We start from the raw sequence: 18,454 nt of genomic DNA on the forward strand, positions 1-18,454 counted from the left end.
AGTATAAGAAAGAGAGACATCATCATTATAAGGAATAATTAGCAATGCAGATCATCTCGAATATCGCTAGCAAAACTAGTGACATTGAAGATGATCTGCATTGCTAATTATTCCTTATGGCAAAAGAGCAAAAATTATATTTTTTCCTTTTGTAATACGTGGATAAATCGGTGGTAGCATTAATTCAAAGACTATTTGATCACTCTTAAAAATATCATCTTATGACCACTTATGATAATAAATTCGCGTGTTGTAACAAAATGTTTTCTTTTTATATTCATCTGCGTTTTTTTTTTTTTTTTTTTATGTATGGGGGCCTCTTCCCGCTGCCTTAAATATAAAGGAACAGCTTACAATCTCACGGTTAGTCGGTACCTCCAGCTGAGCCTGTTGTATGTCGGTCACAAGGTAATGAGTACCATCTAATTTGGAACGAGCCAGATGTCAGTAGAAGAGACGCATGCAGCTGGTCCTCCAGGCTTTTCCGGAGGAATCGAGTTTGTCTAACCTAACGTATAGGTTATACAGCGCCTTAAATTAATGGGGATACGTTCTCGTTCCCTTTATATCACCCTTTTATTTATTTGGTTTCGCCCAAAACTCATTTTAAAAGAATGTATAAATCTGATATAATTTACGGTCGTAATTAGTCGTTAATATCAACTGGGTATTGATGCCACAACACCGAATAACATCGAACTGGTTCGACTCGATGGCGCCACACGTGACTCCCACGTGGCAGGGTTCGTTAAGGTACCGCGACCAAACTTGCCACGTGGGATGATGAATTAGAAACGAACTAGCGAAAATCTTTTCGACCTTTTCCCTTCTGTAAATGTCGTTGCTTATTTTTGTGAAACCAAAACGGATATCACGTGATGGCGGCCTTTGAATTTTACGGATAGTTGGCATTCTTGGGATATCGTCGTCCGTGGAAACTTTCTTTTTACTTGGCGGAAGAGAGGATAATATATTTTTAATGTTTCCTCTGCGATATTCGGTTTTATACAAATAAATTCTTCGAAAATTGCTATTTTTTAAAAAAAGGAAAGAAAAAAAAGTCACCAGATTCAATGAAATTTTGCAGTTTTAAACTACTCATAGAATCGATCGGAAAGGGTAGAGTGCATAGTTTAATTATTTTGACACGTTTCAAAACGCTTTTGAACTGTGTTTGACTCTGGTAAAGTGCGTCGAACTCGTTCCCTAACCAACGAAGTGGAACCACCTTTTGTCCTTATTTTATAAGGAGTCGTTAAAATCAAGTTAAAGAGAATGGTAGTCACATGCAACAAGATAGCTATGAGCCATGCCCTTTGAAAGACAAGACTTGTAAATTACATTATTCAGAAATCACCCCTTCTCTCTTCTCCTAACGTAAAAATTTATTTTAAGGGACAGGTCGAAAAACAAACGAAAATTTTGCCACCGGAATCCACTAACATAATAAAAATTTCTCTATAAAGCGCACGTTTTGCGATAAATTTAACGAAACTGATCTCTTTGCCACGTGTACTGTTGTTATCATCGACGTGTGACGTCATTGTGGTAGTGGTGTTCGTGACGTCAGGGGCATTGGCTTCGTGCCAAAATACTCTAAAAATAGTTTCTTCTTCACATCGCGTAATTGCAACACTGTTTTCGTCAAATATGTCTTCTTGAAAAAATTCAAAATTAAAAATAAAAAATAAAAATAGCTTTGTCGTATCATTGGCACAAATTTTAGAGATGTTTATGAACAGTTTTTTTTTGGCAAATATTCAGAGGGAAATTAATCAAGCGATTAAAACAACTTGTTATAATTTTATGATTTTGGAAGTACCATTGCAACAGCATACGTTATTGAAGGAAAATGGCATTTATACCTCACTGTAATTTGTAAAGATCACCATATTCATCATCAAATCACAGTTTATTTATTTATATTTTTTTAAGGAAGAGGAAGAATGTAAAAAAGACCAAAAAAAAAAATAGACACTTCATTGTTTCGTTAGGGAATTTATCTTCTATTCATAGTTTCAATTTAAAAGCTTCAAGAAGCTACAGAAAAATAGAAATATATATATGAATTACTTGTAGACACAATAAATTAAATAATTTCTAAATTTTATTTTAGTTTTAATTATTTCTTCTGGATAAATGTACAAATAATGTCAAATATTACTTTGAAATCAGAAAATAGTTACTCTTCAAGAAGTATTATTTAAATTATTATAATAATAATAATAATTAAATATAAGCATTAAGAAAGTTTAAGACTTATCTTTAATCTAAGCAAATACTTTTGTTAAAAATAAAACGAGCTTTTACAAGTTTAACAAAAGTTTATAAACACATTATTATTTAGCTTAACAATTCCACAACATCCTGAAATCAAGAGGAATAGCATAAATTGATTACTCAAAAGATTTTGACAAAATATAGGGAAATAAACATCTTAATATATAGTGAAAATGGCTCTAACTTATTCCAAATGATAAATTATGGCACTTCTGTATAATATTTATATGTTTATAAGTACCCAATGTATAAAATACTAAAATTTTATTTATCATCTTTATTTTGAACCAGACTTTTAGCATTTAGAAGTAAAAAACATTGAGTGACTAATAGACTACTATCATATTAATCAGTGATTTCTTTAAGGTTTATTATATTAGTAATAAAAAAAATCCTTTGTAATAAATTAACATAACATTACTTATAATTAAGATTGTTTGATTAATGTTTATAATATAAAATTGAAAAGATGTAAGATATTTTCATAAAATTTTACTCAGAATGTAAGAAGCTAAAAGGAGGATGTTTCTAGGAAAAAGATCATATCATGATATGTTGTCCTTGTTATCAGTTATCCAATACTTGTGATGGATTTGTCATTAACGATAATTCCAAGGAATTAGATTTTGCTTGAAATATTTTTACAAACTTTCATATGCAAAACTGTACTTGTTTAGAAATGATTAGGTAAATGCTATGAAGGGATATATCAAGATTGATTTCACTCAGCATCATTTGCATTTATGGTTGTATTTCCCAACTACTAAGTCGTGGTACTTAAAGTTAAATATAAAATGAAGTAAATTAAGATTAAAAATAAATTAAATAATACAGTTAAATGTTGAAATGTTTAAAAATACATTATTATTCATTATTATAGCAGATCAATTGCAAAATATTTTCTTTCTGATTCATAACAATTTTAATCAGTTTTATATTGTAAATTAATATAAATGATAACTGCTAGATATACCGTATTTTGCGGACTATAAGACGCACTTTTTTCTTCGAAAAATTACCTCCAAAATTCAAGTGCGTCTTATAGTCCGTAAAATACGGTATTATGAGATTAATAGTGTTAAAGAATTTTTAGTTCATAGATCAAAATATATAGTTTTGATTCAAACTAACATGGTTTATAGTTGTTCATTCATAATAATAATTAGTTATGAACTGTCTCAAAAGATTTAGTTCAGCTAAACTTTTAATTTGTCATAAATCTTTCGATGCTATTTAAAATTTTTTCCATTTTTTTAATTAAGAAATTTTTTAAGAAGTAGTTTTTCTTTTTGATTATAATTTTTTAAATAAAGTGTATGATAAAAAGATAAAGTAATTTTCTGAAAATGTATAGGCAACTACATTAATAAATATTTTTATTTGGGATAAAATTAAAAACAAAGTAGTCATTCAACAAAAAATGAAAAAAAGAATAAATGTTCTGTATTTTTAAACAGGAATTATTAATTTATATGGTACTCTTCTTGATGGAATAATATATATATATATATACGAGTATTAGAAATGCTCGCATCGGTCAAAATAGCCAAAATGGAAAAACATACGAACGAGTTGAATATTTCTTGTAACTAATAAAATTTGGTATACTGGCTACTTTCCAAATCAGCATCTCATAACAATAATCTAATCTTTGGCATAAGGCCAACGGGAGGAACCATCTTGAGCTTCTTCGGGACAATCTAAAAGAAATGATGGAGAAATAAAAGGATCTAACATGATATAATGAGCAAACAAAGTGGGTGGAGGGGTCATAAAATTTCTTTGACTGATCTCATTATTATGATATTTCTCTCTTGTTCCTTTTGTTTTGAATTTTTCTTATTATCTAAATTTTCATAAAAATCTAAATTTGTTTGGTTTTTGTTTTTTTCTTTTTTCATTTCGGGAAAAAATCTACTATCTGATGCATTAACATTTTGAATTCTGTAAGATTATGCTACTTGTATGTCAGAGGAAACATTCTGACTTTATTATTAAATCATTTGAATAGTTATAATGGCAAACTGCCCATTTTCATGAGTAATTATGCTGAAAATATTTTCATTTTTAAATATTTCAAACAATGTTCTATTTTGAAGTAAAAAATAAATAATTTCAATACTAAATATGAGATGAATATGTGACGTTAAATTACTTTTTAGTGTATTTTATATTATTTAATAATTTTTTATATGCTGTAAACTGTATTTATATTAGTTTTATCATTTAAATATGTATATATGTTATTCATATACATAAAAAGAAAATAAAAACTTATGCGTTGCTATTTTGGTTTTTATATAATAGATTCTTTCATTAAATTTATGTAGCAATTGTCTAAATTTATTGACTAAATGTATTCTGACTTATTTATTATATTCTGCATTATTTATTTTTTGATTTCTGTAATTTTTTTTAAAGTAATGCTTAAAATAAATCAACTTATCATACATTCTAAGTAGATTAAGTATTGCAGTTAATTGGGTTCTTTGTAATTTGTTACTGTTTTGCACTTTAGACATTAGTTAAAAATCTATTATTCTAATCCATTTAGACAAAAATCACGATCAATAAAATTATCACAGTAGAAAATAACTTAGGAAATTATTTCCAAATTCATGATTTTAGTTTTCAATAAACATTACAAGTTATTATAAAGTTAATTTTATTCATTCGGCTTTAGATGTTACGTATGATTTAGTTACACAACCCCAAAGGTGAATAATTGAATAAATTTCAAAGCAAGAGTAAAATGATCAACGTAATTTGCTGAATAAAGATAAACTGCTCAAAATATTAGAAGATTTCATGTTTTTTTTGTTTTTCTTCTTTCATTTTTAAGATAATTAGATAATTTTAATCTTACAGTTTGTATACAGATGAGAATATTGTTTCATATTACAATTAAATTCAAGATTTATATGAATTTTCTGATAATATTTAATCTTAAAAATGAATAAAATTATACTATTTTTGCTATTGTAAATATATATTAAAAACATTTCGTTGATTTTGTAAACATAAAATATACTTAAGAACAAATTTAACTTCTAATGCATTTTCAATTAACTTCATTAGCTTAAAAAAAATAGGATTATATTATGTTATGTTTAAAAGAAAAAAAGATTTATTTCTGTTACTAAAATAATGTTATTGCTGTTAATATTGATTTATGAAATTATATTAAGAATTTTAAAACTAGAAATGATTTAACATGAAAACTATGGATTTCAAGTAAACTTTGATAAATAAATAAATTTTCATTAAAATAATAATAATAGAATATTCTAAAATTATATAAGTAAATCTGTTTTGTGTTTTTTGCCATTATACATATTATAATATACTACATTCATTGAATTTATTTTTAAATTTTTATTCAGAAACTAATAGAATTTTTTTCTTGTTTATTAGATATTTCTTAATGATGGAATGAGAAAATATTAAAGGAGAGTGACATCATGAACTGCTAAATGTAAGAGCGATTCCTTCTGATAAGGAGTCCAGAATGAAAGTTAGTAAATTATCAACTCAAGCAACAGATTTAGAAAACAATATTTTTAAGCTCTCAAAGTGTAATAAATTATCGAAAACGAAATCTACAGATAAAACTCGTAACATAAAAAAGACAAATATATTAAAAAGCTTAGATTGTGTAAAAGCCATTAAGAAATCTAAAAAGGAAAATATCAAATGTGTTGTGACAACAGGAAAGAAAAGAAAGTGTTCAGAAACAAATGAACCTAATTCTAAATCTAAAGAGTGTAAGAGATTTGCAAATAATGTTAATTATTCAATAAAGGAAAATATTAAAAAACAGTTTAATGATACAGACAAGTTAAAACTTCATAACTATTCAAAATCTGCAAAAGAATGCAAATATCAAGAAAATTCGAAGAAAAAAGCAAAATTAAAACAACAAATTTTAAATGTTAAAAACAGTAAATTTAAAAAGCAACATAGTTCTAATGTTACTAATGAGAAGAAACAAAAATCTCATTCAAAGGGTTTAAAAGAAAAGAAAGGAAAATTAAGCAAGCACAAAGATCATAATTTGAAATTGAACAAAAAATCAAAAATGAAAAGAAATCATTTAAAGGAGTCTAAACAAAGTTGTTTGAATATTCAGAATAAAATTTCAAATAAATCACTTTATGAACAATTAAGTAAAATGAAGCTTTCAAGTGGCAGTTCCTCAGATAAAGATGTACCTATTAAAAAGAAAAAAGAAGTTATATGTAATGGATCATTATATAGTCCTCTTAAGAAAACTTATAAAGAAAAACAACAAAGTTTTATTCCAAGTAAAAAATTAAAGTGTAGAACTTTCGAAGAAAATATACCACCTCAAGAAAATTTGTCTAGTGTTTCTTCAACCAAGACTACGCCAACTTCGACATCTCGTTGTCACCGTGTGGCTAGTTTAAATGCAATAGCAAAAGTGCATATATTATTTGAGAATGAATTCAGAAACTCTAGTAACAATGAAAAAAAGGAAGATACAAAAAGAAAACTTTCTACCTCATTTTTAAAACATAATGTTGCAACACCTAAACAAGAATTAGATAAAAAAGCAGGAAAAGAAATTAAAGCAAAAGTACATGGAAAGAAAAATGCACAGCATACCAAAAATATGAATATTGTTTCAACAGATAAAGGAGAAGAATTAAATAAAGAAAAGTCAGAAGAAAATGATTTGAATGGCACCCGAAGGAGTAAAAGAATGGCCAGTATGAATGCACAAGCAATATTAGCTGTTACATGTTCTTTAAGACCAAGAAGGAAAAGTAATAAAGTGGCTATACCAGAACATATTTCCGTTTCAAGTACAGAAAGTGACATGACCGAAATACAAGTAAAATGGTCATCAGAAAAAGTACACCAAGAAGTGAATAATAAATCAAATTCTTCCACATCATATCATCAAAGTAAAGTAGTTATTATGGGTGTTAGAAGCACTAGAACACTCAAAGCAGATCAATTGAATAACCATTTAAAAGATATGAAAAAGAGCAAATCTAAACTAGGAAAGAAAAAGCCTGTCAGAAAAGATGACGACAACTTAGTACAAAATAACTTGTGTAGTTATCATGCAGTTGCATCTAATAACAACATGGCAGTTAGCAGATTGGGTCTTACCAAATATACAAAAGTTACTAAAGTGCACATAAATACTAAAGGAATGGACTTGAAATCTCCAGAAGATTCAAACCTTCATGAAATAGAACAGGGAGAAATGGCTGTTATGAGCACTTATCGTTATCAGACAAAAGACAGTTGCTATCACCACTGGCGAACCATGTTTAGCAAACCAGTGCCTGGTCAGCTATCTAACCAGACAGATGCTGACTGTAGTGGATGTTATTTAACTAATCCAACACATACATATTCATATCCAGCAAATTCTGGTTCATTATCCATTCCAGGTGTTGGTGCAGATGAAGCAAGAGATTGTTGCATAAATGGTTGTGATCCAACTTCTTCAGTACCATGTAATGTGGATAGATGTAGTAAGTGACATTTTCTTATTTCTATTTTCTTTTAAATTTATTTACTTTCTAATCTTTCAGTTTGAGTAATTAATTGCATAATTACTGTAATTAGATATATTATTAACTAAAAATTGTTTTATTATAAAATAAATGATTAAATACAATACCTTATAGAAATTTATTGATTTTGTGTAACATTCTGCCATCTGTTGAGAAATTTTGTAGTGAAAAAGCAGAATATAAATCATTTATACTTAAATTAAATTCTTTATTCTACCTTAACATTCATATATTTGATAATGTATTCTGTATTCTATGATTTTACTATAAGTCTACAACATAATTTTATTTAACAATTTAATTCCTATTTGTGATTATATTATAAAACAAAACATTTCAATTGTATGCAAAAATTTTAATTTTAATACATAGATATTTGACTTAATATTTATTGAAAGATAATCTATACAATTTTGTGTAATATTAGTAAAATTGTAAATGTTTTATTTTTTTACAGACTGTCAACAAAATGATCCCTATTTCCAACGAATAATTGATCCCTTCTGTAATAATAAATCTGTTTATCCTGCACAGCCATCTTGTCTTACTCTTCAGCAACAGAACTCAAATTTAACTTGTTGTTCGGGAGAACAAAGTGTACCACAGGAAACTCATCATGCTAGCACATGTACGAGACAGGAAAGACTTTGTTCTGTAGACCAATGTCATCAACAATTATCTAATTTTCAGACACATTATACAGATGCATCAAATCCAAATAATCAGTCTTGCCAACAGACATATCCAAATAGATATTCATACAATGTCCATTGTCATCGAGCCTGCCAACTGCATAAATTTTCATTTCCGTGTCATGGCTGTACAACCCCAAACCATATCCATAGGTCTCATTTACACTCCTGTTTGAATTACCAAAAAGCACTTTCATCTCATAGCCAAGATATATGTCCTCCTGCACCTCATTCTCCTAATCCACCACTTGCAGCTCCGACTTCAGATTCGGCAGCTTCTCTAGCAGCAAAAGTACCAAGACCAGAATTATTAATGCCACAGGAAGCAAACCTTCCAACCGAAGGAAAGCTTTCAATCGAAGATGGAAGTTATAAATATTGTTTAGTTTGTGAAAATGACAGAAATATAAAATGTGTGCCTTCAAGTAGATCAAGCCTTTTGAATCAGGATTCTCTAAATAATTCTGAATCATTATACTTTAATTCTACAACAGCAGATAAACAACGATTGAGATCAATAGTCGAAGATATTCAATTATCACAGAGTGGGAAAATAAATAATTGTAAATTTACAAATGAAAAAGTAAACAAGAAGCATCAACTTGAAAATAAACATCCATCCCGAAAATCTTTCAAATTTCTGAAACTGAATCAAAAATGGAGGCGATCCGAAAGCCCAGAAGATGATATTCCATTGTGCAATTTGAACAAGCAACAAGTGTCAACAGGCTTCTCGCAGTTGGATAATGGCACAGTTAACGAAGATTTACAAAAATCTACAAAAAGGCATAGAAAACAAACATTATCTAAATTTTCAAATCATAAAAAGCTGTGCAACAAAGATTCAGATAGTACATGTGTTAAATTAAAGAAATTAGAAGAAATTATACCAAAGTTAACATTGCACTCTTCCATTCCTAGAAGAATTGGAAAAACAAAATATTCAAATGGATGGTCGTGGGAAGGCGAACCTTTTGAAAAACTAGTCTTGTTAAATGTAAGAAATGTTCATATTAATATAAAAATTAGTTTTTAATGATTTAATATAAATGTTATTGACAAAAAAGTATAAATTACTTACATTGTCTTTTTAATAATTTCTTGTAGATATATTTAATTTGTTTATTATTTCATTTAATAATAATTCAGTATAGTCAGAAATATAAAAATTGAATTAAAACATTTAAAGATTATGCATTTAGCTTGAAAATATTTTATGTTGCAAGAATAAATCATTATTTTACTTATATATTAGCGAGGTTGAGGCCGAAGTTTTAAACGCGAAAATGTGTACATCAGATGTTCGGCGCCGCTTTCCCATAAGCCCAGAAGTTTGACAATGGCGTTTGGAAAGTCAGTGGAAACATGCTCGACATTCTAAATGCCATTGTCAAACCTCTAGGCTTACAGGAAAGCAGCGCCAAACGTCTGATGTACACGTATTCGCGTTTAAAACTTCGGCCTCAACCTCTCTATTTTGAAACAATTCGTTACTAAGTACATAAAGAAAAGAAATTTTTTTATATTTTTTAGTTAAAATTTAAACATAATCTTAAATTTTGATATTTATAATTTAAGAGACACTTTAATAATGTACAGAAGAAAAACTAAAATAAAATTTTAGAATAAAAAATTATTTATAACTTTACCAGTTTTAAAAATTTTAAATTTAGAATGTTAATTTAAAATAAAAATATAATTTATATTTTTTCAAAATTAAATTATTTCAAATATAAAATACAATTTGATTAAATATGACAAAAAATTTGGCATTACATTATATTAAATGTCAAGAATCATAAATAAATGGACCCCCCTATAATATGTTATACAGGTCAATATTCATAAAATGTTTCTAACTTTTTGCTATTTTGTCATTACAACACACTCACAGTTCATATAACAGTTTTCTATAATATAGAATGTATCCCCACGTTGTACGGGATTCACTGTACTTTACATGTATTTACAATACGTACATAATGCTAATAATACATAATAAATTTACATGCATTGCATTATGAAGTCAGTACTTATCAATTGTTGGGAATATTTTTAGTCGTCTGACGGTAAACAAAAATCTAATAGAAACGCTGATTAGAAATGATTTTTCTCTTTCAAATAAGTAAATAAGAGAATCAATATTGAAATTTTTATTATATTCTTAACTGTAAAGTTGAGGTTCACATAAAAAAAATGCAGTAATTGGCTTTTATATTAATAGTACAGAAAAAGTTTAAATAACAACTCTGCTGCTTATATAAATGATACTTCAGATGATTAAAGTTTTTCATTGATAAATATGTCATTACAGGAAGTTGAAAATGTTCTTTTATCAATATAAATTATATATTTACTATTTATTGTTAGAATATAATGATTAAAATAGAATTCATAACTGATTCAGTTTTTCAAAATAGAAACTTTCCAATTAAAGGTGGTGTTTAGAATAGGACTTTACGAAAGTTGCCATATATACAGCATATAAATAAACACAACTAAAAATTATTTATAAATATACATAATTTATATTTACATATTTTTGTGTTTTTGTGCTGTTTGATTAGATTTAGATTAAAATTTTAAATATTTATAGAAGTAAATAAATCATAAAGATAAATTTTAGAAATATTAAAAAAAAAAAAATTTTAAAGAATTTTCTTGTTTATTTAATTAAAACATAGTAAGTTACATTCAGAAAGAGTTCAGTTCTGAAAATTATGTTTTTGAATAAAGCATATCAATTTTTATAGTCCATTTTAAAATTTAAATTATGTCATTTAAATCTAACATTCAGCTGAACAAGAGTTAATTTAAGAATTGAAACTTTCTGTTGTTCAAACATTATAAAAAAAAAAATTTAATTTGTTAATTCTAAAGCTGGAAATATTTTCTAAATACGAAAATTCACACCTTTCTCTCACTTTCCAGCATTCACTGATTAAAAGCAAACGTTTTCCGGCTACCTTCATCAGGTTAAGCAGATTCTATAGTGAACGTCTATAGCAGGTTCAAAGTTTGGAAATGTTTGACATAATTGTCTTTGAAATTTAATAATGGGTATTTAAATATGAAAACATTAATAATTATATTGACAGTATTCTGTGTAAGAGGATATATTTTATTCATAATAATAATGAATTTTCTTGCTAGGATAATCTTAAATGATATTTTAAATGACAATTCGGACTTATGCAGTTTCAAATCACAGTTTAACATTCTAAAAATATCTTTGCCATGAGCATTTAAAGAACAAAATCTAAGAGAGTAAATGACCTAAAGCGATTTAGTGCCACAGGGTAGAAGGGGCATAAAAATGAAAAAAGCTATATAGTGAGATGATGATGTATTGAAAGATTGTAAGAATACATCTTAAACTTTGATTTACAATACATTTGATTTACAATTTATTTATTTTACTATATTAATATAAATATAGTTTGAACATGTACATAATCTTAAGTTTTTTATAGTATAGTTAGTTAAAATGTTAGTTTTTATGAAAATTTTCATCATATTATTGATGATAGTGATAAATCCTACTATTTTTATGCCATGATGCAAAATTTCTGGTTATGGAATCCAAAGATGTTTCTTCTTGTTGCCATGTGTTTTACTGAGAAATATTAAATTCTTTTAAAAATTTTGGAAGATTAACGATATTTCTATACGTAGAGAAATTTAAGCTGATGTTTATTTTATATAAGAAATAGTTCTATGCTTATATTTTTTAATATTTCTTTCAAAAATAGGCAGTATTTTTGTGTCTACATTAAGTGTTTATAATAGATTTATTTCATTTTTTAAACAGAACGATGATATACCCCGTCTCAGGAAATGTTATTCTGCAATGCGTCATGTAGAAGGTGATGTTATAAGAGTTCGGGATTGTGTGTTACTAAAGTCTGGACCTCGCAAAGCTGATCTGCCTTATGTAGCAAAAGTAGTTGCATTGTGGGAAAACTTTGAAGATGGTATTAATATACTATATTTATTTATTTTTAATTAATAAAAGTTTTAGAAATTTTTAAATTTATAGAGTTAATGATATAAAATTGTTTTTAATACATTGTCATAATTATTCCATTATTAGGTGAAATGATGCTCAGTTTGTTATGGTATTATCGGCCTGAACATACAGATCAAGGAAGAAAGGCACATCATATGGAAGATGAAATATTTGCTTCCAAACATAGAGATATAAATAGTGTAGCATGTATTGAAGATAAATGTTATGTTTTAACTTTTGGTGAATATTGCAGGTAAGAAAATTATAAATTACTATTAAATTTTTTACTTGGAATCATTTATTTGATTATTTTAAATGTGTGTGCATTCTTTACATATATTTTAATCAAATATCACTATTTAATTTTGATTAAAAAAATAAATTATTAAGACCAAGCTTTTCTTTTAAATATATCATAAATATTCTTGATATAGGTTTATTCAAATAAATAATTTTGTCTTTTAGATAAGTCTAGTTACAGTACTATCTGTTCAACATTGTAAAAGAGTTTATAGTTGAAAAATTCAGCTACAAACATCTTTATAACAGCACACGGATAAGATACAAATGATTACAGCTGAATTTTTCAACAATGATAAACTGTAATGATGATTATTTAATTGTTTAGGAGCATAGTTTTGAGAAATTCCTTGATATAATTCATGAAACATACATTAAAAAAATAGTTTTAATTTATAAATAACCTAAATTTAATTATATTAATTTAATAAATAATAATAATAGATATATAAATAATCCATGAAATAGTTTAAATTCATTTTTTGTTATATAAATTCGAATGAAAAAATTTAATTCTTTTAAACGATGGAATTTTCAAATAGTGTTTTAAATAAACATAATTTAATTTGCGAATTTTAATAACTTTTTTTTTAATGTAAGATATGGATAGGACAGAAAAATAAGATATAAATACTAAAATATTATAGTAATATATACCGAGAAGTGCCTTTCAAATCAAATAATAATTTTATATTTTTAATTGAGTGAAATATAAATTATATTTATAAAATAAAACAAAATTATGTGGAATAATATTTAAAAAGAATATATAATTATATCCAATAATAATATACACTAATTATTTTATAAATTTAAGTCTCTCAATATAATTTAGTGTTTGATATAAAGAAGCAAAAGTATTAAACGAATATAATTTATTTATATATTTCTCGTATTATGTTACAAAATTTTACATAAATAAATTCAATTGATTTTCATTTATATACAGTTTTTATATAGTTTTATAATTGAGTTATATTTTTAACTGAAAAAAAGTAATTTTAAAAATATATTTAAAATTATAACAAATTTAATTTAATTTATGAAAACTAAAATGAATATTTTTTGTATAAATAAATTAAATTGTTTTTCTTTTATGTTATATTAAAAATTAAAAATTTATTTTATATTATTTATTGTTTTGTAATATTACAAGTAAAAAATTTTTTAAAAAATAGAGAAATTAAATAATTAACATTGATAATATTGAATTATCTCAGTTTTACGATTGATTTTTAATTATTTTATTGTCTCAATTATTATTATTTTTTTATTTTTATTTAGATATCGTGCCTGGCTTAAAATGTTAGAAGAAGGTACGAGACCAAAAGTTTCACCCGTACCAGATATGGAAGAGTGTTATATTCGTAAAGATAGACTTCCACCTGGTAGAGTCTCTTCGGAAATGATTTTTTTCTGTCACAAAGTGTATGATTTTCGCCAAAGACGCATATTGAAGAATCCTACATGAACAGTGTAATTATATTGGTTCTTGTTTCCTGTGAGAATATATTTATCATATTTCTTATTTGTGACATTCGTCACTAGAAGAAGAAATATACTCAATTTGATGAAACTGTAAGCTTATTTTAAGAGCTTCGTGTTTTTTGAGAGGGGTAACAAATATAAAAATGTCCACCAAAAGAAAATTATATCAATTTTTCTAAATGAAAAATAAATTCATAAATAATTGCAGAATGGCAATGAAAGCAAAGTACTGTCAAACGATATCAAGCAGATATTGTTTGCAAAGGTTTGGTGGAACAAATTATTCAAAGAAGTAGATTAATTTAAGAATGAATTTATTTATTTAAATATTAAAAGATATCAATCTAGATTGTCTTGTACAGTATATTGGCCAAATCTTAAAAAAAAAAAGAAAAAAATTGTTCACTCATAATTACTAAACTATCATTAATTTAATTGTTGAGAAATATTCTAGAAACTGCACTTGATGAGCCTCATCACTTTTAATTGTTATTGTTGTTTGTGATTCATAGTGATACAGTGACCTGTAGTATATGTATTTTTTAGCAGATATACAGTTTAGGATTCAAAGATTTACAAAAAGGAATATAACTTTCTTGTTATAATTTTTTTTTCCTTTTTGGTAAAGATATATTTAAATATGTAAACTACCTAAAAGCAAAAAAGAATATTTTAAACACTACTTCATTGTCAAAACAGAAAAATTATGGCTTCCATTGAGTACCAACATTGTATTAAAATATGCAGTCTGCCAAATTTCAATACATCTTTCTCATTTACTATATATTTAATCCAGATACACTCACTTGAAATTGTAAATTTTATTAAAAACATGACAGAATTTCATTAAATTGCATAAATGGATTGCTTTTAAGTAGTTTACATACATATTTATATTAGTGTCTTTGTAATGCCAAACTAGTCTTTGTACTTTATTCGATAAAGTTATATATTAGGAATGCACCTGGGAACATTTTTATAGTAGTCACTCTTCACATGTATCATTTAAAATACTGTATCTTTGCTGATAAAAACATAAAAAAAAAAAATTATATCAGTAATTCTTTAAAAATTATAGTTTGCATCTAGTAAATATGAAAATCTATTATAGTAACTATTGGAATTTTAGTAATGATATTCATCCTCATATCACCAGCATCAATAATTATGTTAAAAGATATTTCTTATTTTGCAGAGTTTTTTTGCCCATTCCACTCTGTTGACTATTCTATCATTATTTCTGTTTTTTAATTTTATACTTACATTCCTTTCAAAACATCATTTTTAATCTTCCATTAAATTAATACAGTTATTATAGTTATATATAGTAGTGCCTCATTATATATACAGTGATAAAAAAAATATCTTTGTCCATTGTCCATAATTATATTCCTGATTGAAAGTTTTTCTCAAAAATTTGGTTTGCATAACATAAGAAAAAAAGTTACTGCTGTAAAACTATTTGTACAAATCAAACCGAATTGTAATAATCAGAATATAAACTTGTGTATGCTTTTTTCTTTAATTGTCATTTCCAGATGAAAAGAATCATCGGAAACAGGAAAAAAAGGCACGATATCCTTGCTACGAATTGTTTTTCTGTATACTTCTACATTACTGTGGATGGAAGATTTCTGTAGATTCGGTCAGCTGTGTTGGTATATAATAGAATGTTGTATTTGAATATTATCTCTGATCAGTTTTCTTATTTCGAATTTACATATATCTCATACAGACAATACGAAAGAAGTAAAGATGATAAATGGTACATAAATCAGTTGTATTGATAATGCTAACTAGTCGTCGTTACCGTGCAAGTACCGTACAACGTATTGCAGCATTTATCATCTTTATTTTAATGATTAATGAGCATATTGAACAAATTAAAACAGAAAAATATTGATTATATATCATAAAATTTATCATGAAATATATATAAATATAAAAAAATTACTACACTTTCCGTTTTGATCATTTATTAAATACATAAAGTCAATTTTTTTTATGTTTTGGTAACCATTCAAAAATATGAAAACACTAATAAAACAATATTTTAATCTTGGCATTTTATACATCTTAAAGACAAGAAAATGCTTAATTTATATATCAGACATTTTTCCTTTAAAATTGATAAAGTATACATAATATATTTTTATGTAAACTTTTAATATTATAAAAGTTTACATAGTTTATTTTATGTATATTATCAGGAAAATTTTATATATTAAAATTTTTCCTGTCTACTGAATAAAAATTACCATTTCTTAGTGGTTTTTTTATAATTAAATACTTAAAAATTCCCCAAACTATAATATATAAATTTATTAAAATGAAAACAAGTATGCATAAGTTAAAAATGTTTCTATAAATTTCAAAATTGATTTGAATTTTATCAAAAATATATTTTGTTTGAATATCCTTGGTCAATTTATTATGAAAAATATAAAAATTTAGTTGTGGAAATTTTTTTTTAAATATAAATCTTCTAAAATTACTCTTATGCAAATATTTACAAAGCTTGAACTTTTAAATCAGTTTCGCTAATTTAAAATCAAGTGTAAATAGCTCAAATATGATGTAAATAAGTCTAGAAGTGATATTACTGGCAAATTATGCAAAAAATAAAAAGAAAAAATAACCTTTAAGCAAAATAAAAAAAAGAAAACAAATCATGAAAAGTTATTTAAGTGAATAAAAGATTAAAATCTGTAACAAATTTTCATATGATCTTCACATGAACTTGAATATTTGCTAGAAACAATCAAAAATAATTTAATTAAACGCACCAAAACTTTAAATTATGATTTGGATATATAAATTGTTGTTATATGTACATTAACTGGTTGAAAAAAGATTGGTTAGAAATTAAACAGTAGCGTTTCCAACCAGTAGATCGCGATTTCTAGAAGTTCAAACTTCCCTTATATAGGCCCTATAAAAGTCTTCCAGTATGTTAAAATAGATCAATTAAAAGAAATAGATTGAGAAACAACGAATTAAACGAATCATTTTGTATTATTTCATTTAAAAAATAGTTTTTTCTTCTTACATATGTAGATAACCATTTAAATTCGGGCCTGAAATAAAATTTCAGTCATAACTCATCTATAAACGAAGCGATTTAAAAATCTAGGTCGAAAAATTCATAGTAAATCTATATTATATTCATAAATCATCATTATCATCATTATTATATACTATAGTAGATATCGAAGCGCGGCATAACACGGAAATTCAAACAAATGGAAATCTATACAGACTACACTACATATAACACAAATATGATTAGGTATATTCTATTTTTTAAAACAGAAGAGAGATATAATAAGATTTTAATTTAAATATTTTGTCATTTTTTTTAAAAAAAGGGACAAAGATATCCAACAGAGAAAGAAGAGAATAGAGAGAAACCGAACTTCTAAAAATAGTAACTATTATGTTCGATATGATTATAGATAGAACGGGTTTAAGGCTTTACGGGCTTCGGGATACACCGCGATTATTCAATAATAATAATAATAATAATAATAATAAATTAACAATAAATAATAGAAACGTTTAGATATTTATTTAATTAAATGTTTGTTTTAAATTTGTAAAAGTAAGGGGGAAAAGCTTATTAATATCGATTATAGAGTCGGGGGTAAATATTGTAAAGTTCAATTTCGGTGTTGTAAGGTACAAAATTTTTCGATATTCTACGGATTATATGATATCTTTCAATCCGGCATTGTGATATTTTCCGTTTTTTTTTTTTTTTTTTTTTTGTGGCGTGTTGACAAGTTTTCGCAGTCGTCTTTTATAGATTTATTCGATTTCGAATATCTAGTAGTTGAACTTTAGTGTTACTCTCCGTTCTCTTAGGTTTGCTACCGCTGAAAATGTAAAATTTCAATCGTCGAAGCTAAAAATAACAACAAAGAGAAGTAACAAAAGTTACTGTAGAAGTATTTCTAAATGTAAACGAATTTTTGCACACAATAATTTTTACGATGTTTAAACGAAAAATAAAAAATTATTATTATTAAAATAAATTAGTAAAAATTATATTTTAAATAATTATTACGTTTTATTGAAAATATTAAATTAATATACAGTTTATTTTTGATTATATACAAATGTAACTTTTTAAA

At 25.7% G+C, this 18,454-nt stretch overlaps 1 protein-coding gene across 3 annotated transcripts in view; it reads left to right on the plus strand.

Moving 5' to 3' along the window:
* The window catches only part of LOC136977856 (uncharacterized), a 76,542-nt gene extending 60,532 nt beyond the window's left edge, over positions 1-16,010 (plus strand). For all 3 annotated transcript variants that reach the window (XM_067273441.1, XM_067273442.1, XM_067273443.1), the window contains 5 exons: positions 5,695-7,790; positions 8,290-9,521; positions 12,336-12,498; positions 12,618-12,786; positions 14,118-16,010. In XM_067273441.1, the coding sequence (XP_067129542.1) occupies positions 5,789-7,790; positions 8,290-9,521; positions 12,336-12,498; positions 12,618-12,786; positions 14,118-14,304 (3,753 nt within the window). In that variant the 5' untranslated portion in view covers positions 5,695-5,788 and the 3' untranslated portion in view covers positions 14,305-16,010. The remainder of the gene's footprint in view (positions 1-5,694; positions 7,791-8,289; positions 9,522-12,335; positions 12,499-12,617; positions 12,787-14,117) is intronic.
* Positions 16,011-18,454: the final 2,444 nt, after the last annotated feature.

The sequence above is a fragment of the Centruroides vittatus genome, unplaced genomic scaffold, assembly GCF_030686945.1.
Source record: "Centruroides vittatus isolate TY-2023 unplaced genomic scaffold, ASM3068694v2 contig_480, whole genome shotgun sequence".
Classification (NCBI taxonomy): domain Eukaryota; kingdom Metazoa; phylum Arthropoda; class Arachnida; order Scorpiones; family Buthidae; genus Centruroides; species Centruroides vittatus.